The 15,730-nt window shown below is 39.5% G+C and overlaps 1 protein-coding gene and 1 long non-coding RNA gene across 6 annotated transcripts in view; one reads left to right on the plus strand and one right to left on the minus strand.

The window, feature by feature from the left end:
- Nucleotides 1-784: 784 nt before the first annotated feature.
- On the plus strand, nucleotides 785-3,818 carry LOC135282173 (uncharacterized). Its single transcript, XR_010348472.1, has 2 exons — nucleotides 785-1,907; nucleotides 2,095-3,818. It is a non-coding gene; the product is annotated as an uncharacterized LOC135282173 (long non-coding RNA).
- Nucleotides 3,819-6,997: 3,179 nt separating this feature from the next.
- The window catches only part of RAD54B (RAD54 homolog B), a 63,444-nt gene continuing 54,711 nt past the window's right edge, over nucleotides 6,998-15,730 (minus strand). For all 5 annotated transcript variants that reach the window (XM_064391756.1, XM_064391769.1, XM_064391748.1 and 2 more), the window contains 5 exons: nucleotides 14,812-14,987; nucleotides 12,392-12,653; nucleotides 11,035-11,101; nucleotides 10,490-10,690; nucleotides 6,998-7,831 (listed from right to left, as the gene is read on the minus strand). In XM_064391756.1, coding sequence (XP_064247826.1) covers nucleotides 7,605-7,831; nucleotides 10,490-10,690; nucleotides 11,035-11,101; nucleotides 12,392-12,653; nucleotides 14,812-14,987 — 933 coding nt within the window. In that variant the 3' untranslated portion in view covers nucleotides 6,998-7,604. The remainder of the gene's footprint in view (nucleotides 7,832-10,489; nucleotides 10,691-11,034; nucleotides 11,102-12,391; nucleotides 12,654-14,811; nucleotides 14,988-15,730) is intronic.

A 15,730-nucleotide genomic window follows, 5' to 3' on the forward strand; every position in this document is an offset into this window, starting at 1 on the left:
CCTGACATCCAACTAAATCTCCCCCTCAGGCCATTCCCTTGTGTTCTGTCACTGGTCACCAGAGAGAAGAGATCAGTATCTGCCCCTCCTCTTCCTCTCATAAGGGAGTTGCAGACTGCAGTGAGGTCTCCCCTCAGTCTCCTCTTCTCCAGGCTGAACAGACCAAGTGACCTCAGCTGCTCCTCATGCAGCTTCCCCTCAACGCCCTTCACCATCTTTGTATCCTCCTTGGGATGCTCTCTAAATAGTATATTGTTGTGACCAAGATATTGGCTAATTTAGAATGACTGCTATGAAATGATACGAGATTTCTATATATGTAGAAAGCGCCAATCCATTCACATCAGCTGTAACACAATTTATTCCCAGGTTGCTGTCCATCCTCTTAGCTGGATGAAGCACAGAAATGGAATCCGTTCTCACACAAGACTTCACTGTGATGCATGTGTACAAGGTCATTAAATGTCCACAAGGCAACACTAATCCTGAAAGTCCACAGCTTGCAAAACAGTATCTGTGTCTTTTAAGACGTCATGCTGCAATGAAGGCTGCAAACTTTTTCATCTGGATTATACTTTCAAATTTCCAGTGATTCACAAATCAATAGCAAAGAAGTCAATGACTCTAGAAGCTTACAGACATGAGCTGAGAGGAAATAATTGCTTTGCCAGTGACTCCACAGCTGTATTGGGTTTGAGTATGAAGATTTTGGCAGCAAGGGGCTCCAGGTGTGGCTTCTGTGAGAAGCTGCTTAAAGCTTCCTCCACGTCTGATAGAGCCAATGCCAGCCAGCTCCAAGCCAGAGCCATAGCTGGCCAAGGCTGAGTCAATTAGGAATGGTGGTGACACCTCGGGGATAATGTGTTTAAGGGGGAGGCAGAAAGGAAGGGTCTGGAAATGTGGAACAGCAGCTGAAGGAGAGGAATGAGAACATGTGAGAGAAACACTGGCATAGAGGGTGAGGAGAAGGTGTTCCAGGTGCCAAAGCTGAGGCTCCCCTGGAACCCACGGTGCAGAGCATGGGGGTCCAGAGGGGAGCAGAGATCCACCTGCAGCCTGTGGAGCACCCCACCGGAGCAGTGGGTGACTGAAGGAGACTGTGGCAGCATGGAAAGCCCACACTGGAGCAGGCCCCTGGCAGGACCTGTGGCCCCACGGTGAGAGCAGCTTTGCTGGCAGGACTTGTGACCCTACAGGGGAGCAGCCTGTTCCTGAAGGATTGCACCCCAGGGAAGGGACCCACTCTGCAGCCTAAGGGAAGGACTCACATTGAGCAGTCTGTGGAGCATTCTGCCTCCCATGGGACAGACCCCATGCTGAAAAAGGAGTAGTGTGAGCAGTTCTGTCTCTGGAGAGGAAGGAGAGGCTTAGACGACCTGTGATGAACTGACTGCAACCCCCATTCCCTGTCCCCCTGCACTGCTGGGAGGGAGGAGGGAGAGAAAACTGGGCGTGAAGTTGAGCCCAGAAAAGTGAGGGTGTGGGAAGTTATTTTAAGATTTATTTCTCATTATCCTATTTAGAATTCAATTTGCAATGTTACATTTATTTCCCCAAGTCAAGTCTGTTCTGCCCATGATGGCGATCAGTGAGTGATTTCTCCCTGTCCTTATCTCAACCTGTGAGCCTTTTGTCATATTTTCACACCCCTGTACAGGTGAAGAGGAGAGTGATAGGGCAGCTTTGGTGGGCACCTGGTCTCCAATCAAGGTTAACCAACCACAGTGAGCATTTACTGAAAGCAGAATGTGAGACCAGGAATCAAGGAGTCCATCACAGGACCTGGAGGAAAGCACTCTCACTCCTTTCACCAAACTCAATCCCTCTTTCTGTTTAGTAGTGGTATCTGGTTCCAGTCTTGATTTTTTTTTTACCTTTTGTCCCCACACATCCTGCTCAGTCAGCAGGTCAGCATTTAAGCCTTTGTTTGCCCAGTCTTCATCCTCTCTCCCATCATCTCCTTGCTTTCCTACGTCCCCTCCACTCCCTTTGCTCTCTCCATGACAACCCTGATCTCTCCAGTTTCCTTACCCCAAACCACCTTGGCTGTAGTGTTACTGCAGTGAGTGACATGGTCCTTTTTTCCTCCTGGAGGTGGATGGGATGGCTGATTTAGGACGTGGATGAGACAGTTCCTTGCTGTCAACTGAGGCACTGTGCCCTGCCCAGCAGAGAGCAACTGGAATGAAGAACTGCAGAAAGAATCTCTTGAAACAACTCTGGTCAGACTGCATTTAGTCACTCTGTGGGATATGGGGCATTCAGGTAAAAGCTCTGAGGGAATGCAGCTTGCTCAAACTAGTAACACTTTGCAGCTCTGAGTCTCATAAAAGCCTAGTGTAGAAGAAATCAGGGGACATTTTAGCTGCTCAAAAGAAAAAATATTCCTACTGCTTGTTTTTTTGAAAATATTTATAAACTGGTGCAGAAACTAAGGAGAAGAGTGAAAAACATGTTAGTGCAGAAGCCATGTCTTTTTCTCCTATTTTTCCCACCTCTATTTTAAGTCCTTATCCAAAATATGAAGGCAAGAAGGCATTTCAGCAGAAGGGTTTCCAGTTCTGGAATAAGGACAAAACAAAGTGTTTTCTTCTACCCTGTCTTAGGAACAGATCAGATATTTTTGCTGAAGGTTTTGATGTGACACAAACATAAATCAGCCTGGCAGCAAGAAATTGATGGGGGAAAAAAGAGGAAAAGTTTCATAGTAGCAAAGGGAAGAGGAAAGTGGTGTATAGCAGGAAGTGCTGATCAACTTTAGCATTAGGAAGTACTGTTAACCCCTTCTACATTTGTAGAACATACATCAAATGTGACATTAGCATGAATAACACACAAAGGTTCATCTACTTAACTCATTGCTTTGGGAATTGAATTTAGATCTTGGCTCTGCAAAGTTTTGGCTAAGCCTTGATTCCGGCACAGAACTCTGACTCAATGAGGCTGTGGAGACCTGTCTGCCCAAACCGCCTACAGGATGAAAACCCCATCAAAGGCAACATGTTCCAGGTGGAAGGAGGACATTTCAGACTGAACTTCTATTGTTGAGCAAATCTATCCCTCAAAAGGAACCTTGAAAAGTCAAGAGTCAAGAGGGAACTCACTACTACATGTCATAACTCACACTCTAGGAAACTAAAACCTGGGCCAAGGTAGGGATATGTGAACTGGGGGAAAAGATCTATGACTAACTGACAGAAAACACTCAAAAGCTAGCTCACAGGGGCCCAGGCTTTTGTCACAGTGACTGACATTTTGCCTACTTGGAAGGAAATTAATTAGAGGAGAATGAAGAGCATATGTTGTCAAGTGGGTGTAAATCAAACTAAGCAAACAAAGGAGTACAGGGAGAACTCAGGCTGACATCAAGGCTGAGAGAGAAGAAAAGGCTGGAAGCAGCAACAGCCACAGAGATGGGCAAATTTCCTCCAAATCTGTTTATATTTCCACATGTTGATGAAAGGCCAGGAGAAAGGTAGCAGCAACCAAGGTACCCAAGAAGGGAAATTTCTAGCACAATACTCACAAGCTGGTTGCAGTGTTCAGGATTACTGACCTGGTCCTGACTGGTGCTGCTTGTGCAGACACGTACCATCATACATTCTAAGTCCTGTGAGTACCTGTGCCTACAAAAGCAGTCTTGCTTTTGTACCAAGGAAAAGCACACAAGGCCACGTTAAAAGCTGTTCTGAATTCAGCTTATTCTTCAGTTACTCCATAAAGCCCAAAGTGGTTTTTCTCATTGTTCTTTATAGCCTTCCCAGATCTTCTGGCCACAAACACATAATTTATTTAAGCCACGCATAAACAACCGTGATTTACGTCAACTTTTCATTCAATGGAAAGCACATGAAAGAACTACTTTCCTTCTGTGTGTTACTTGCCTGCAAGGGCTGGAACATGTCTTTCCAAATTCCTGGTGGTAATCCCAAGCAGTTGTCAAAGCTTGTTCCATATTTGGCATTTTAAGAACTTCCCATGAGTTTTTTCCATTACAGAATCATTCAGTCACCATTTGGCACCTCTCTGTACCAGATGACAAGCGAAATAACTTTATGACCTCTGAAAAAGGCAGACTTTTAACTGGACTTGATGTCATCCTCTTGTCAGAGTGCAAGACATATCTGGCAGTTGCCACACAAACTTGTATGACACCGAAGTGAATCGAGTTATAATTCAGCTTGTAATTCTTTAAGAGAATAATGATTAAGGGTCACCATCTCAGTGATGAGGAAACTTGTGCCAAGATGGTTAAAAGCTGAATCAACAAAAACAGTCACATGAAACCCATTTAAAAAAACTTTGCTGCAGTATACAGAAATAAATAAAACACCACTCCTTCTGCTTTTTAAAATCAGGGTTGGTCTCAGGCAGGAACACGCAGTACACTTGTCTCTCTGGCAGCATGCCCTGTACCAGAAGTAACTGAAATTCTCCAAAATCCCCTCCTCCCATCTAAGACCTGGCAAGGAACAAACACAGTATCGATTGCTGTATCTGAGGGCTGGCTGACAGGCCTCCCTGCCCAGTGTGATTCAGAGACCTGAGCAGCTATTCTAAGGTTAGCAGTCCATTCCCTAAAGAGTGTGTCTTCCTGATCTCTCTTCTGACAGCGTAAGCACTCCTCACTGGGCCACTGGTGAAAACCAGCTCAAACCAGTGTTGTTCCAGGGAGTGCCCTAAAACAGCCTCAGCTCAGACGGAGCACACTCTGACCTGATAACCCTCAACATCTCACACCCACAAAGGCACTGGGATGTGTAGCTGGCACTGCACTCACCACCTGCTGCCCCAGGCATACCTCTATACTGGTCCCATAGCACTAATTAATGTCAAATATTGACAATTTATGCTCAGTTGTTGTTGAAAGGATATGCTGCTTGCCACTGTGCTTACACCTGTAATATCTGCCACTCTTTGTGTGGCAATGAAGAGGCAATTTGAGACCTGTTGTTAGGCAGATTTTCCTTGCTCCTTGGCATCTGTCCATAAGAACTACCATTAGGTGGATTAATGCTTGCCTCCTTCAAAAACTGGAAAAGGCAACCAAGTACATTAATTAACACCTGATATTTCAAGCATTGCACTAGAACACCATTGCTCCAAGATCCCTTGCCTCCGCCTTTCTGCAGAGCAAGCCTTTGATCTAAGACACTGATTTGTGAGACCATGCAACATAAACTGCATAGGGTTCTAGAGCTGGCAGCACTGGCAAGGAATCCAGAAGCTGCATTTGAGACCATCTGCTAGACCAAGTATCAGATCCACCTGATATTTGTCTTTCAGCACACCAGCCACCTTCCCCATTCTCTAGGGTTTTACACTTGTTAAGAGAAGGGGCAGTGTGGCACAGCTGGAGACTTGAAATCCCCAACATACCTCACCAGTCAACAGCTAGATCAGGGTAAATTCACCACAGGGACTTTTCCTAGGAGGCATTTCTCTCCTAAGGGTGAAGGAATGCACATGTCTACTTGCTGCAGTCTGTATAGAAATGCTGATTATTATACTATGATAAAACATGAGCAGAATGGGCTGGTCTCACTATGAAGGTTGTTGCAGACTACTGTGAGAGATTCACAGATGGCACAGTAAATTAGAGCCTGTGTTCATGCTTCCTATATTTTCTCCAATGTATTCTTCCAGTGAGAAACATAATTTTTCAGGATAAATAAAATTTCTGAATCAGATTTTCAATCTGCATCATGTGCAATGCCACGTGCAACCTGTTACTTGGATAGTATTGTCTTTCCCACACAACCAAGAAGCACATGCACACTTCCATCATGCCCTGAAGTCGTGACAGGTGAAGGGGGAGACACACTTGGCTGGCAGGGTGGATGCAGGAGGAGCTGTCCCCTTGCAGCTGCCACTGCCAGAGATCTGGGACAGCTTGGATAGCTGGGCACAGACAGGGAATTGTACTGAAGTGTGACTGCCACTGAGTGTGTTTGGATGGGCTGCTTTGGCCTTCTTGACCTTGAAGCAGCATTACCTAGCGTGACAGCATCTGCAGAGGTCAGCATGTGCTCCTACAGGCAAGGACAGGAGAGAACTTACAGACATTCATGGGCAGCACAGATCTAAGTATCATCAGTCTCGGATAATTATTAATTACAATAACCATTGTTCTACAGAGTGCCTAGAATCTCCACCTTGAGATGCAGAGCTGCAAACCTTGTCCTTGCTAAGTGAAATAAGCTGTGTGAACTTTGTCTGACAGCAAATGGGCACCACAGCAGCTGGAGAAGCGTGGCCACCACACCACCACTCACAGGGTGAGGAATGAGCTCTTTAGCAGCCAGCCTAAAATGTTAAAGATTTAAACTCTACCTGTTAGCATAATTCTAATTATTACCAAGAACACAACATGCATGCCAAAAAGATGTTCAGAATTTATTACTTTCTCAATCATTGTCTCACTTTGGTCTTCACTGCTTCCTGGTGTCATCCCATATTAGAGTCACAGGAAACTCAAAAAACCCTCTGAAATAAATATGGATGGCAAATAGAGGTCAGGGGACATGGCTTTCAAGTTCCAAAACTGCATCAAAATTCAAAGAGAATGTCTGATGATGGATTAGGATGGGCTATGAATTCAATTCCAGTCTAGGGAAAGAGGCAGTACTAACAGTAACACAGGGAACAATTTTAAATGCTTCTAAAATGTGGTTGGGCAATTAGGCTCTGTTGCCACATATACCAAATACCATCATGTGACACAATGCAGAATTATGAAAATGGAGCCCTCTCCTCGCTCAAGTTATTTCAAATTCTGCAAGTTTGCAGTATTTCTGAATATTATCCATTCTTCTGCTCTTGTGGGCATTTCAAAGTACTTCACTCAAAAACTACAAACTGATTTTGAATGTTTTGCCTTCAAAGAAGGGTAATACAGTCATTAAAAATATACCATAAAAATGCTCAGTACTTCAGTCTGGCAAAACAAATCCTTAAAATGAGTTAACAAAATGAAAATAACCCTGTACTACTCAACTATGTCTGAGAAATAGTTTATTTTCCCAAGTAAAAGCAATAGGAGAATTTGAGAATATTTTTCACACAGCATCAAGCTGTGCCCTCTGAATTTTGGACATTAATGACTATTGCTCTGAATTTCATTAAATTGAAAATTCAACAGAAAAAACATCTATCTTGTTATAAGGCTGCATTTATACAAACACATAACACTGTTATAACAAAATCCAATCAGAGTCTTGTTATATACATATATATAGCATTGCCTAATTTATAAAATTTGGCTGAAGATTTGCCAGCTTTACAAGCAATAAATTATTATGATCAAATGAAAACTATAAACCAAAGTAGACTTACAGTAGTAATGTGCTTAAAAAATAATGTGCATATTAATTATGATAGCAAAGGAACATACTGGAAAGCAAAGTTTGTTTTAAAAATCTGTATTATAATTACAGCAGGTATTACTAACTTAGTAATAACTAACTTTCTATAAACACCAGGAATCACATTTACCCAAAAACCTCACAAGAAACACACAAAACAGAACTGGGCAAAATAACAACAGGTAACTGCACATCAGTTGCTTACAAGGCCTATGACAAGGAGGATGCAGAAAAAGACACTCAAGTTTTATTAGGTGGGGAAGTAGGATTGGTTACATTCTGGAAAATGAAAGAAACATTCTCTTTTATCCTTTCAAGGAAAGGATCAGCAAGAGTCTGATGTTGCCCAGAGAAATGCTTCCATTGCATCAGCTGTGACATGGAAAGTGGCTTCTTTGAATTAGGCTTCCCATGGTTTTGTTCAAGCTGGCAGCTTCTAGATATGGGAGGCTTTTCCGAGGAAGTATCTGAAAAAAATGATGCAGTAAACTAATCAGAGAAAACTCAGACAGAAAAATTCAGTCTGAATCAATAAGACAGCTGGTGATAACAAACAAGAGAAAATAGAACAGCACATATAATCATTCTGTACCAACAAAATCCAAACATATATCCACAGTAAGAGAGGGAAGGCTGCTTCTTGCTCAGTGATTGAGGTTATCAAAATTACCACATGCTAGCATAAAGACAAATCCTTTTACACATGGATGGGAAAGGAAATATCTCATTTGCCAACTTCCTTTCCTGTGTCTTCCTAATTCTGTGACATTTGGCCTGGTCTCATTCTTTGAGTAAATATGAATCTAGATGTATGTTGCAGCAAAATTCACGCTAGCTTCAATTTCTTCCCAGAGGAATCACTCCAGCCAGCTAAGAATAATCTGAGTAGCTGTTTCATTGACTCAGCACACTAGATCTGTACAGTCTGTACATCCAGATTATGCCAAGTTGTTCAATATACACAACACTGTATATCACAGAAAGGGAAAGACTATTCCTGTGAGATTAATTCACTTTTAAGAGAGGATCCTAAAGCCCCAAATAGCATCAGGTCATTGCAGTGCATGTCACACATTGGTGGCTTTATGATTCACCTGATGCATGGGATAAATGAAAAAATAATTTTGTATGGAAAAAAATTGCATCAGTACTGTTACTGGTTTAAAACTTGCCATCAAATATTTTCATAGCAATATTATGTGCTCGTTAGGAAAGACCAGTGATATGAGCAGCATGACTCAGACTATTCCTGGTATTTTTAAGTTTCTGAGAGCCCATAAAGACTCATAAACACAAAACTTTCCTTTTGACTGACGTATGATGTTTGAAGTAGGTTCAAAATATATTTTTTTACTGGCCAGAAGAAAATTTAGAATAGATGTGTTTACAGATTCTGCCTTCCTAACTCCTAAAATACACTATGATCAGGTAAAAAAACAGGCTTATAGCTTTATAGCTGAAGTGAAGGGCAGCAGAATAGCAAGCAACCCATCTGCATGATCCATGCACAGGAAATATCCTCCTCTCAAGACCCCTGTAGTTTTCTAAACATCACCCTAGTGTGAATGGACCACAGGAGATGATGGTTGTGAGACCTGTATTATATTGTTTGGCTCCCCTTTAGTTTCTCTTTTGAATCATACTTGCTAGAAATGGAGGAGACAATTCATTGGAAGTTGTTGGCTTTTCTGTACAGCAGAATCTATCCCCAGTAACCTGGAATCTGGTTCCTTGATGCAATAATTTGACAGTCTTCTGTTCTTAGGAAAGGGAAAGAGACCAGCTACTGGGGTAGCATTCTGGGGTGATCAAACTGAAGCCCATGACTCAGAACAATTTGACTAGGGAGACAATGAGCCAGCTTGTCCTCTGCTCTTTAGGAAGTCAAACCCTCCCCTCACTCTATCATTACCACCACTTAAGGCTAATAATGGCCTTCAGGCTTTTCCTTGATTTACTGCCAAAAGATTTTGTTCACTGGGAACAGGAACTACCCTTGAAAAAGTCACAGAACCCAAGAGGCCAATGTTGTGATTGAATTGATGAAACCAAAGTATGTTCAAAGCACAAGATAAGAATTCAAGATGTTAAGACAATTGCAAGCTGCTAAATCAAATTGCAAGCACCAGTGTTCATCACAGTAGCAACACAAAATTTCTCTGGATTTCTGCAATCCAGGAGCCACACATGCCTCACTGCATACCACTGGGAAAATGTGGCCAATGTTTAACTCAGAAGGTGCCTTTCCCACACAGATTCTGTAATAGTACCTAAATGGAGGATGGTAAATTTAGAAAATCACTTATGAAGAAACAGAAGGTCTAATTTTTTCAATCATTAAAGAAAGATACAAAGATGATTTAATCAGCATATGGAGAAAAAATAAAGGAGAAAATCAAATTCTTATGGCTACAGAAGCCCTGTGCTATCACCAGCCAAGTCCTCCTCATTTTGGGTAGAATGAGATGAGAAATAAGTACATGTCTAACTTATTACCTGGAAACATGCAAACCATCAAGCAAAAAAGTATTGGGTTTGCATTACTTATTTTCTAGCCCCTGTCTATTGAGAATACACACTCCTGTACCCATTTCCTGAGCTCTTTTTATTGAGATTTCTGTGTGCATTTAGAAGACATCAGTATTGGTACCACACTATCACTCCTGGATATTTCATGCCCCAAAAGAGAAACATACCAAAGCAATAGACATTCTTTCCTTCAAGAACTAGATGAGCTATAAAAACTAAAATTTATAAGACACAAACATAACTTATGATCATTTATTTTTTTAATCCTGTTTCCAACTTAAACCTGTACACAACAAGGTGTGAAAACAACTTTGATATGCCAGAAGAACAGGAGACAGGTCCCTACAGAAAGGATAGATGTGAATGTTTGCTACTTGCATGATAAATGAACTGGTTGTTACTGCAAGGAATTAGTCTTCTCCTTTCATAAAGGATTCCTATGGATTAGATAAATCAGACAGAGTGTGGAAGATTCCATAATGAACCTCATTATTTCAATCCTCTTTTACTGAGAATCAAAGATTTCTCCAGAGACAGACTATATATAAAGAATGGATTCCACAGCAGTGGCCAGAGATAATGAAAAACAAACTCACTTTGATGGTCAACCTTTCCCATACAGTCGCACTCAAGCAAGTCATGAGTAACACAGCTGGAATCTTCATGTAGAGTAAAGAGATTTTTCAGCTCCTCAATAGAAAAATGTGTGTGCTCAGATGTCTTGGAAAGGTCTACGACTGCCCCAGAAAGGTCTTGTTTGCTGATCTGTCTTTGATAAATCTTTTCTTCTATTGAACCTGTATTGAAAAGAAAAACAGATAAATTGGGATAATTTTTGACCAGTATTTACAAAGAAGTCAAATCCATTTCTTGATAACAATATACATAGGAAATGCTAAATCACTATTTTCAGTTATTTAAGAAAAAGTAAAGTGAAGGCAAATGAATCAATGTGATATCTCCATCTTAACTGAACTCAGAACAAATATATATTTTTAAAGAACAAATAATATATTTTTAAAGAACAAATAATATACCTATTTAAAGAACAAATAATTTTCAAAACCATTCCCTCTCTTTCTTTTATGGACAAAATGTCAACACCTGTCTCACTCGGGGTAAGGTGAGCACCATCTCTGACCTGTGGTTAGCAGCCTGTAGATATGGACAGCATGTTTCTGACCATCTCTCCACACTCTAGCCATTGCCTGAGGAAAGCAAGAAGATGAAGAGCATGAACAGCCTGCCATACAAGGATACTTCACTAAAGCTTGTAGCCTTCACTGACCAAATTACCAGTTCTGCCCACTTGTTCAAAGAGATGTTGTCTGGATAATGCATTCCCTAATAACTGTGGTTGTTTCTGTAAGTTTTCTGGTATTAATTGTAAACAGCTTTGAAAATATAATTTACTTTCTGCCATTTATGCTTCTCTTCCTTTCTGTACACTTAAGTAAGAAAGTAGGTGTTCAATTATTTCCTGAAAGAAATCCCCTCTTCATATTTTTTCCAAGCATAAACAACTATTTAATATTTCAGGAATACTGATCATTCTTCCTCATCTCCAAAATTGTTTTTTTCCCCACAATACATTTTTAAAAGTGACATTTACATTTCTATTGAAATTCTAAAAATTATTATTTGCACCTCCTTTATTTCTTAAACAAACAAAATGTAAAACTGAGTACTGCTATATGATCTTTTTTTTGAAAATGAATGGGTTACACCTCAGTACAAACACACACAACAGGTTTGCAGTCTCTGGCAACCTGCAGCAATTTTGTCTGATTTACCAGACTTTTTCAAGCAACAAGACAAGTGACCACATGAGGGTACTAATTCACCCTGGGAAGATGAGCAAGGGCTTATTTCAGGTATTAAGGACACAGCATTACTCTACAATAAAAAGTTTCTTACTGAGTTCATAAAAAGATTTTTTTAATTGTTATTTTTAAGGACTATTTTAACTGAAGACTCTTAAGCCAACTAAATAATCCCTTGAGGCCAACAGTGCCTTTACAAGAATAGCACAGCATTGGCTTTCTTTTCTTTCTTTTGGCATCACTGCCATGTGATTTTCTCATTCTTGCAATTCTGATCAGAGTCTCTCCCTTTTTCTCAGGGATTGCAAATCAACAGCAACGTTTGCTATGCAATCTAATCCCATTTTACTTTTCTTTTTAAAAACACAGCAACTCTCCAGATAAAAAGACATCAAGAGACAAAGAAGATACATGACTCACTCCTCCAAAGAAAGTAGAATTTAATCTTTTTATTTTTTTACTGCAAGAGGGCTTCTACTGATCCCAATATATATAATATGACAGAGAAATATTTATTCTTTTCTTCTCAGGAAGAGTTTTCCCTCATTGTTGTACTTGTCCAGACACAATGTGATAATTGGTAGCAGTAAGACATGTAAAGTCAAGCGATTCAAAATCAGTCAAGAATTCATTTGATGCCCATCCCAGCCCACATGTACAGAGTTGCTACCAGACCTGAATATCTGTAGCTGGATTCCAGTCAATATCATACAGGATCAAATGACATGCTCCAACCAGGTTCAGTCCCACTCCACCAGCCTTTGAACTCAGCAAAAAGATGAAAGTTGGGCTGAATTTGCTATTGAAAGTATCCACAATATGTTGTCTCTGTGACACAGGAGTATGGCCATCAAGTCTAGTATAGGAGTATCCATGATGTTTGCATATGTCTTGTAATATATTTAATGTCTGAGTGTAATTGGATACCAACACGACTCTGTCAAACAGCAAAACAAAGTCATCAGCCTAGACCTTGGTAAAATTAAAGCCCAATAACAAATCACTGAACACATCTAAGAAAATAAAATTAAGGTGAAAAATTACACATCAACTCAGGCATACTTTTACTTTCTACAATATAAAGCATTTCCAATTAATTAGAAGCACATACCAGATCTGGATGCTTTATACTTACTGTCAAGCATTCAAGTGTTAAATAATTAATGTCTCCTTTTGCAACAGAATTTGGCATAATGCAGACAGCAGGCATTCAGAACCAATCACAAAGATAGATTTATTTTTTTTTAAATCTGTTTACACAAATTAACTGTTGTTAAGACAACATTTGCAGAGGATGTTGTAGGAGCTACTAAATAATATATATATATAAACTCTACTTACTGAAAAAGCTGCTATGACTTTTTACTAAAAACCTCAGAAAATTCTAACAAAAATCATAATGAAAATCAAGTAGGACAGCAGAGATACTTTCCTACATTTTATGGCTGAAAAGAACAGGCATGAAGACTAGTGAAAGATAGACACTGAGTTCTTTTAGAAAGCAAAATCAGTCTGATCCTTTACAGTAATGGTCCAAGCTATGTTGGTCTATTTTCTCTGAAATTTTGTCTAATTAGGTTTCAAAGGTTTGAAAATCTAGCATTCTTATCCTACCTAATATTGAGGATGATTCTACTAAGTAGACAAATATCTTTTGAATTTAAGCCATAAGTGAAAGTACAGGGCATTTTCTGCCAGATCTCATTTGGAAGTCTTTAGTCATCTAAACTAAATGTAATATATTTGATTTTTTAAAAAGTAATGATACCTTTCATTATTTTTAACAATAATTTAGATTAAAAACAAGTTCTGAAGAACTAGACAAATAATTTCAGCAGAAAATGAAAATATTAACATTTTAGAAGTGTTTTAGAATATTTTTATTATTACACTTTACAGCTGAACTACATCCACAACCTGTTTGTAAAGCCTTTGCAAGATTTATTTTTTTGTCAATCAACATAACATTCACAGCTTTGTCTGCACTCAAAAATAGAATACCAACTTCAGATTAGGACTGGAATTGAGTCTGTATATTGCAAAAACTATTCAGTACCAATGAAAGCAGAGAAACCAAAGAAAAATAAACATGAGCTGCACTGAATTAATGCAACAAAACTTAAAGGCACAAAGTAATGCCTCAACTCAGCAGCCCCTAAAGTACTGCTACAGAGAGATGCACGTTTTACTGACACTCCTGGTTTCGCTGACCTACACAAACTAAAGCCAGTGCCTTTAGATATTCAGCTGTCACTGGTTTCAATGGATGCTAAGTATATAAACTCCATCAACGGGCTCAACTTTCTGATTTGTGAAAAGAAAGTATCTTCATATGCCATTACATCAGTGCCAAGATATCTTCTGTTACTTCCCACTACTGAATTACAGTGTGTCCTATTCAAACATCACTTGAAATAAATGTTAAAAGTTAAATACTTTTGGAACAGTTGGGCTTTAAGGCATTAGTCCATAAAAAATTATCCTGGGACACCAGGTCATGTGAAATTCCCACAAATCAGCAATTGCACAGAAATTCATCATGTGCATCCTATTACCCCGTGATAACCAGAAGTTTTCCTGCAAGTCAGTGGCATTTACCACAGGGGAAATAAGTGGTTGCTGGGCAAGTTCATCTGTTGAGAATGGTTGCCCTGAACTTCACAAAGGCTGCAAGCAGTGAGCAGTTAAGCATGATTAAAGAGGAAATAACTTATAATGTAGTAATGAAAATATTCAGTGCAATTTCGTAGATTAATACATCTCATGAAGATATAAAGAACTGGAAAGCCTCTGCAAGTACAGGGTGCAGCACAAGGGCTGTAGCAAACTATCTTACTTGCTTTACAGTGTAAAAAATACAAGTATCACTACCTGGAAAAAATATGAAGAGCAACTTTACAAATTATGTCAGCTGCAATTTCTAATTTCACACTTTAACAAGAAAGCCAGGACTACAATGTTTAAATTAATTTGGCACCCTGCAAACAGCTGCAATACCTTTATATTGAATGTTATACTCCCATGCATTTGAAAAGTAAATCAATATACAGAAGGTCACTCCCATTACCTCCCTTCTACCTGTCTTTCACACTTGCCTTTCAGAAGAGTTGAGCTCATGGATTGCTGCCAACAACTTCACCAGCACCTGCAATTTTCCTGAATCAGTTTCACAGAAAGTGTCTGAAGTGTAATCTTGTGGGAAGACATCTATTACACCTTCATAGAGGCTGGACTCATCATATTCCTCAGACATAGGATCACAGCTTTTTTCCTGTTGAAAAAAAAGGATTAAAATTCCATATCCTAACATATATTTTTTTAAGATTGCTATATTTTTATCACAAAGACAAAAGGAGGCATAAAAAGGTGCCACAAAGCAATGTAGTATGTGAACATGAGCATGACAGACTCCTAACACGGGATTGAAAGCAAAGGTTTAAAATACTTACAGTGTTTATTTTAGTTTACATTCTCTAATCAAAGACATTGTTTGCAGCTAAGTAGAAAGTTGAAATACTCAAAACTGAAAAATGTGTACAACTTCTCCACTTAAACAACCACACAAATGTATTTCCACAGTAAAAATATATCTTAAACTTGGGAGTGAGGAGCAAATCAATACATTGTTTAGTCTTTCTAAATCCCATAATATCTTATTATGAAACTTCCCAATCATTCACTCTGTTTAGGAAAATACTGTCATTAAGATTCAGTTATACTACTGGAAATGAAGAAAAGCTGGTAAGCAAAACCAATAAAATAGAAGAAATAAAGGTAATATTTTGCTGTACTTAGAAAATCAGTGTTTCACAGGGAGGAAAAGGCCAAACAACTCAAATGCCAAAACCACAATGGCAATAAATGATTTGCACATACCGTTCTCTCCATCTCTGTATTTAATAAAGGCTTGTGTTTTTGCATATGGAAGGTTTCTAAGGCTTATACTATGAAGTAAAGGTAATGAACTCTACTTGGCAGCATTGAAAGTTACAGGGATACTGCGCTGTGATATTC

Source organism: Passer domesticus, chromosome 1 (assembly GCF_036417665.1).
Source record: "Passer domesticus isolate bPasDom1 chromosome 1, bPasDom1.hap1, whole genome shotgun sequence".
NCBI classification, from domain to species: Eukaryota; Metazoa; Chordata; class Aves; order Passeriformes; family Passeridae; genus Passer; species Passer domesticus.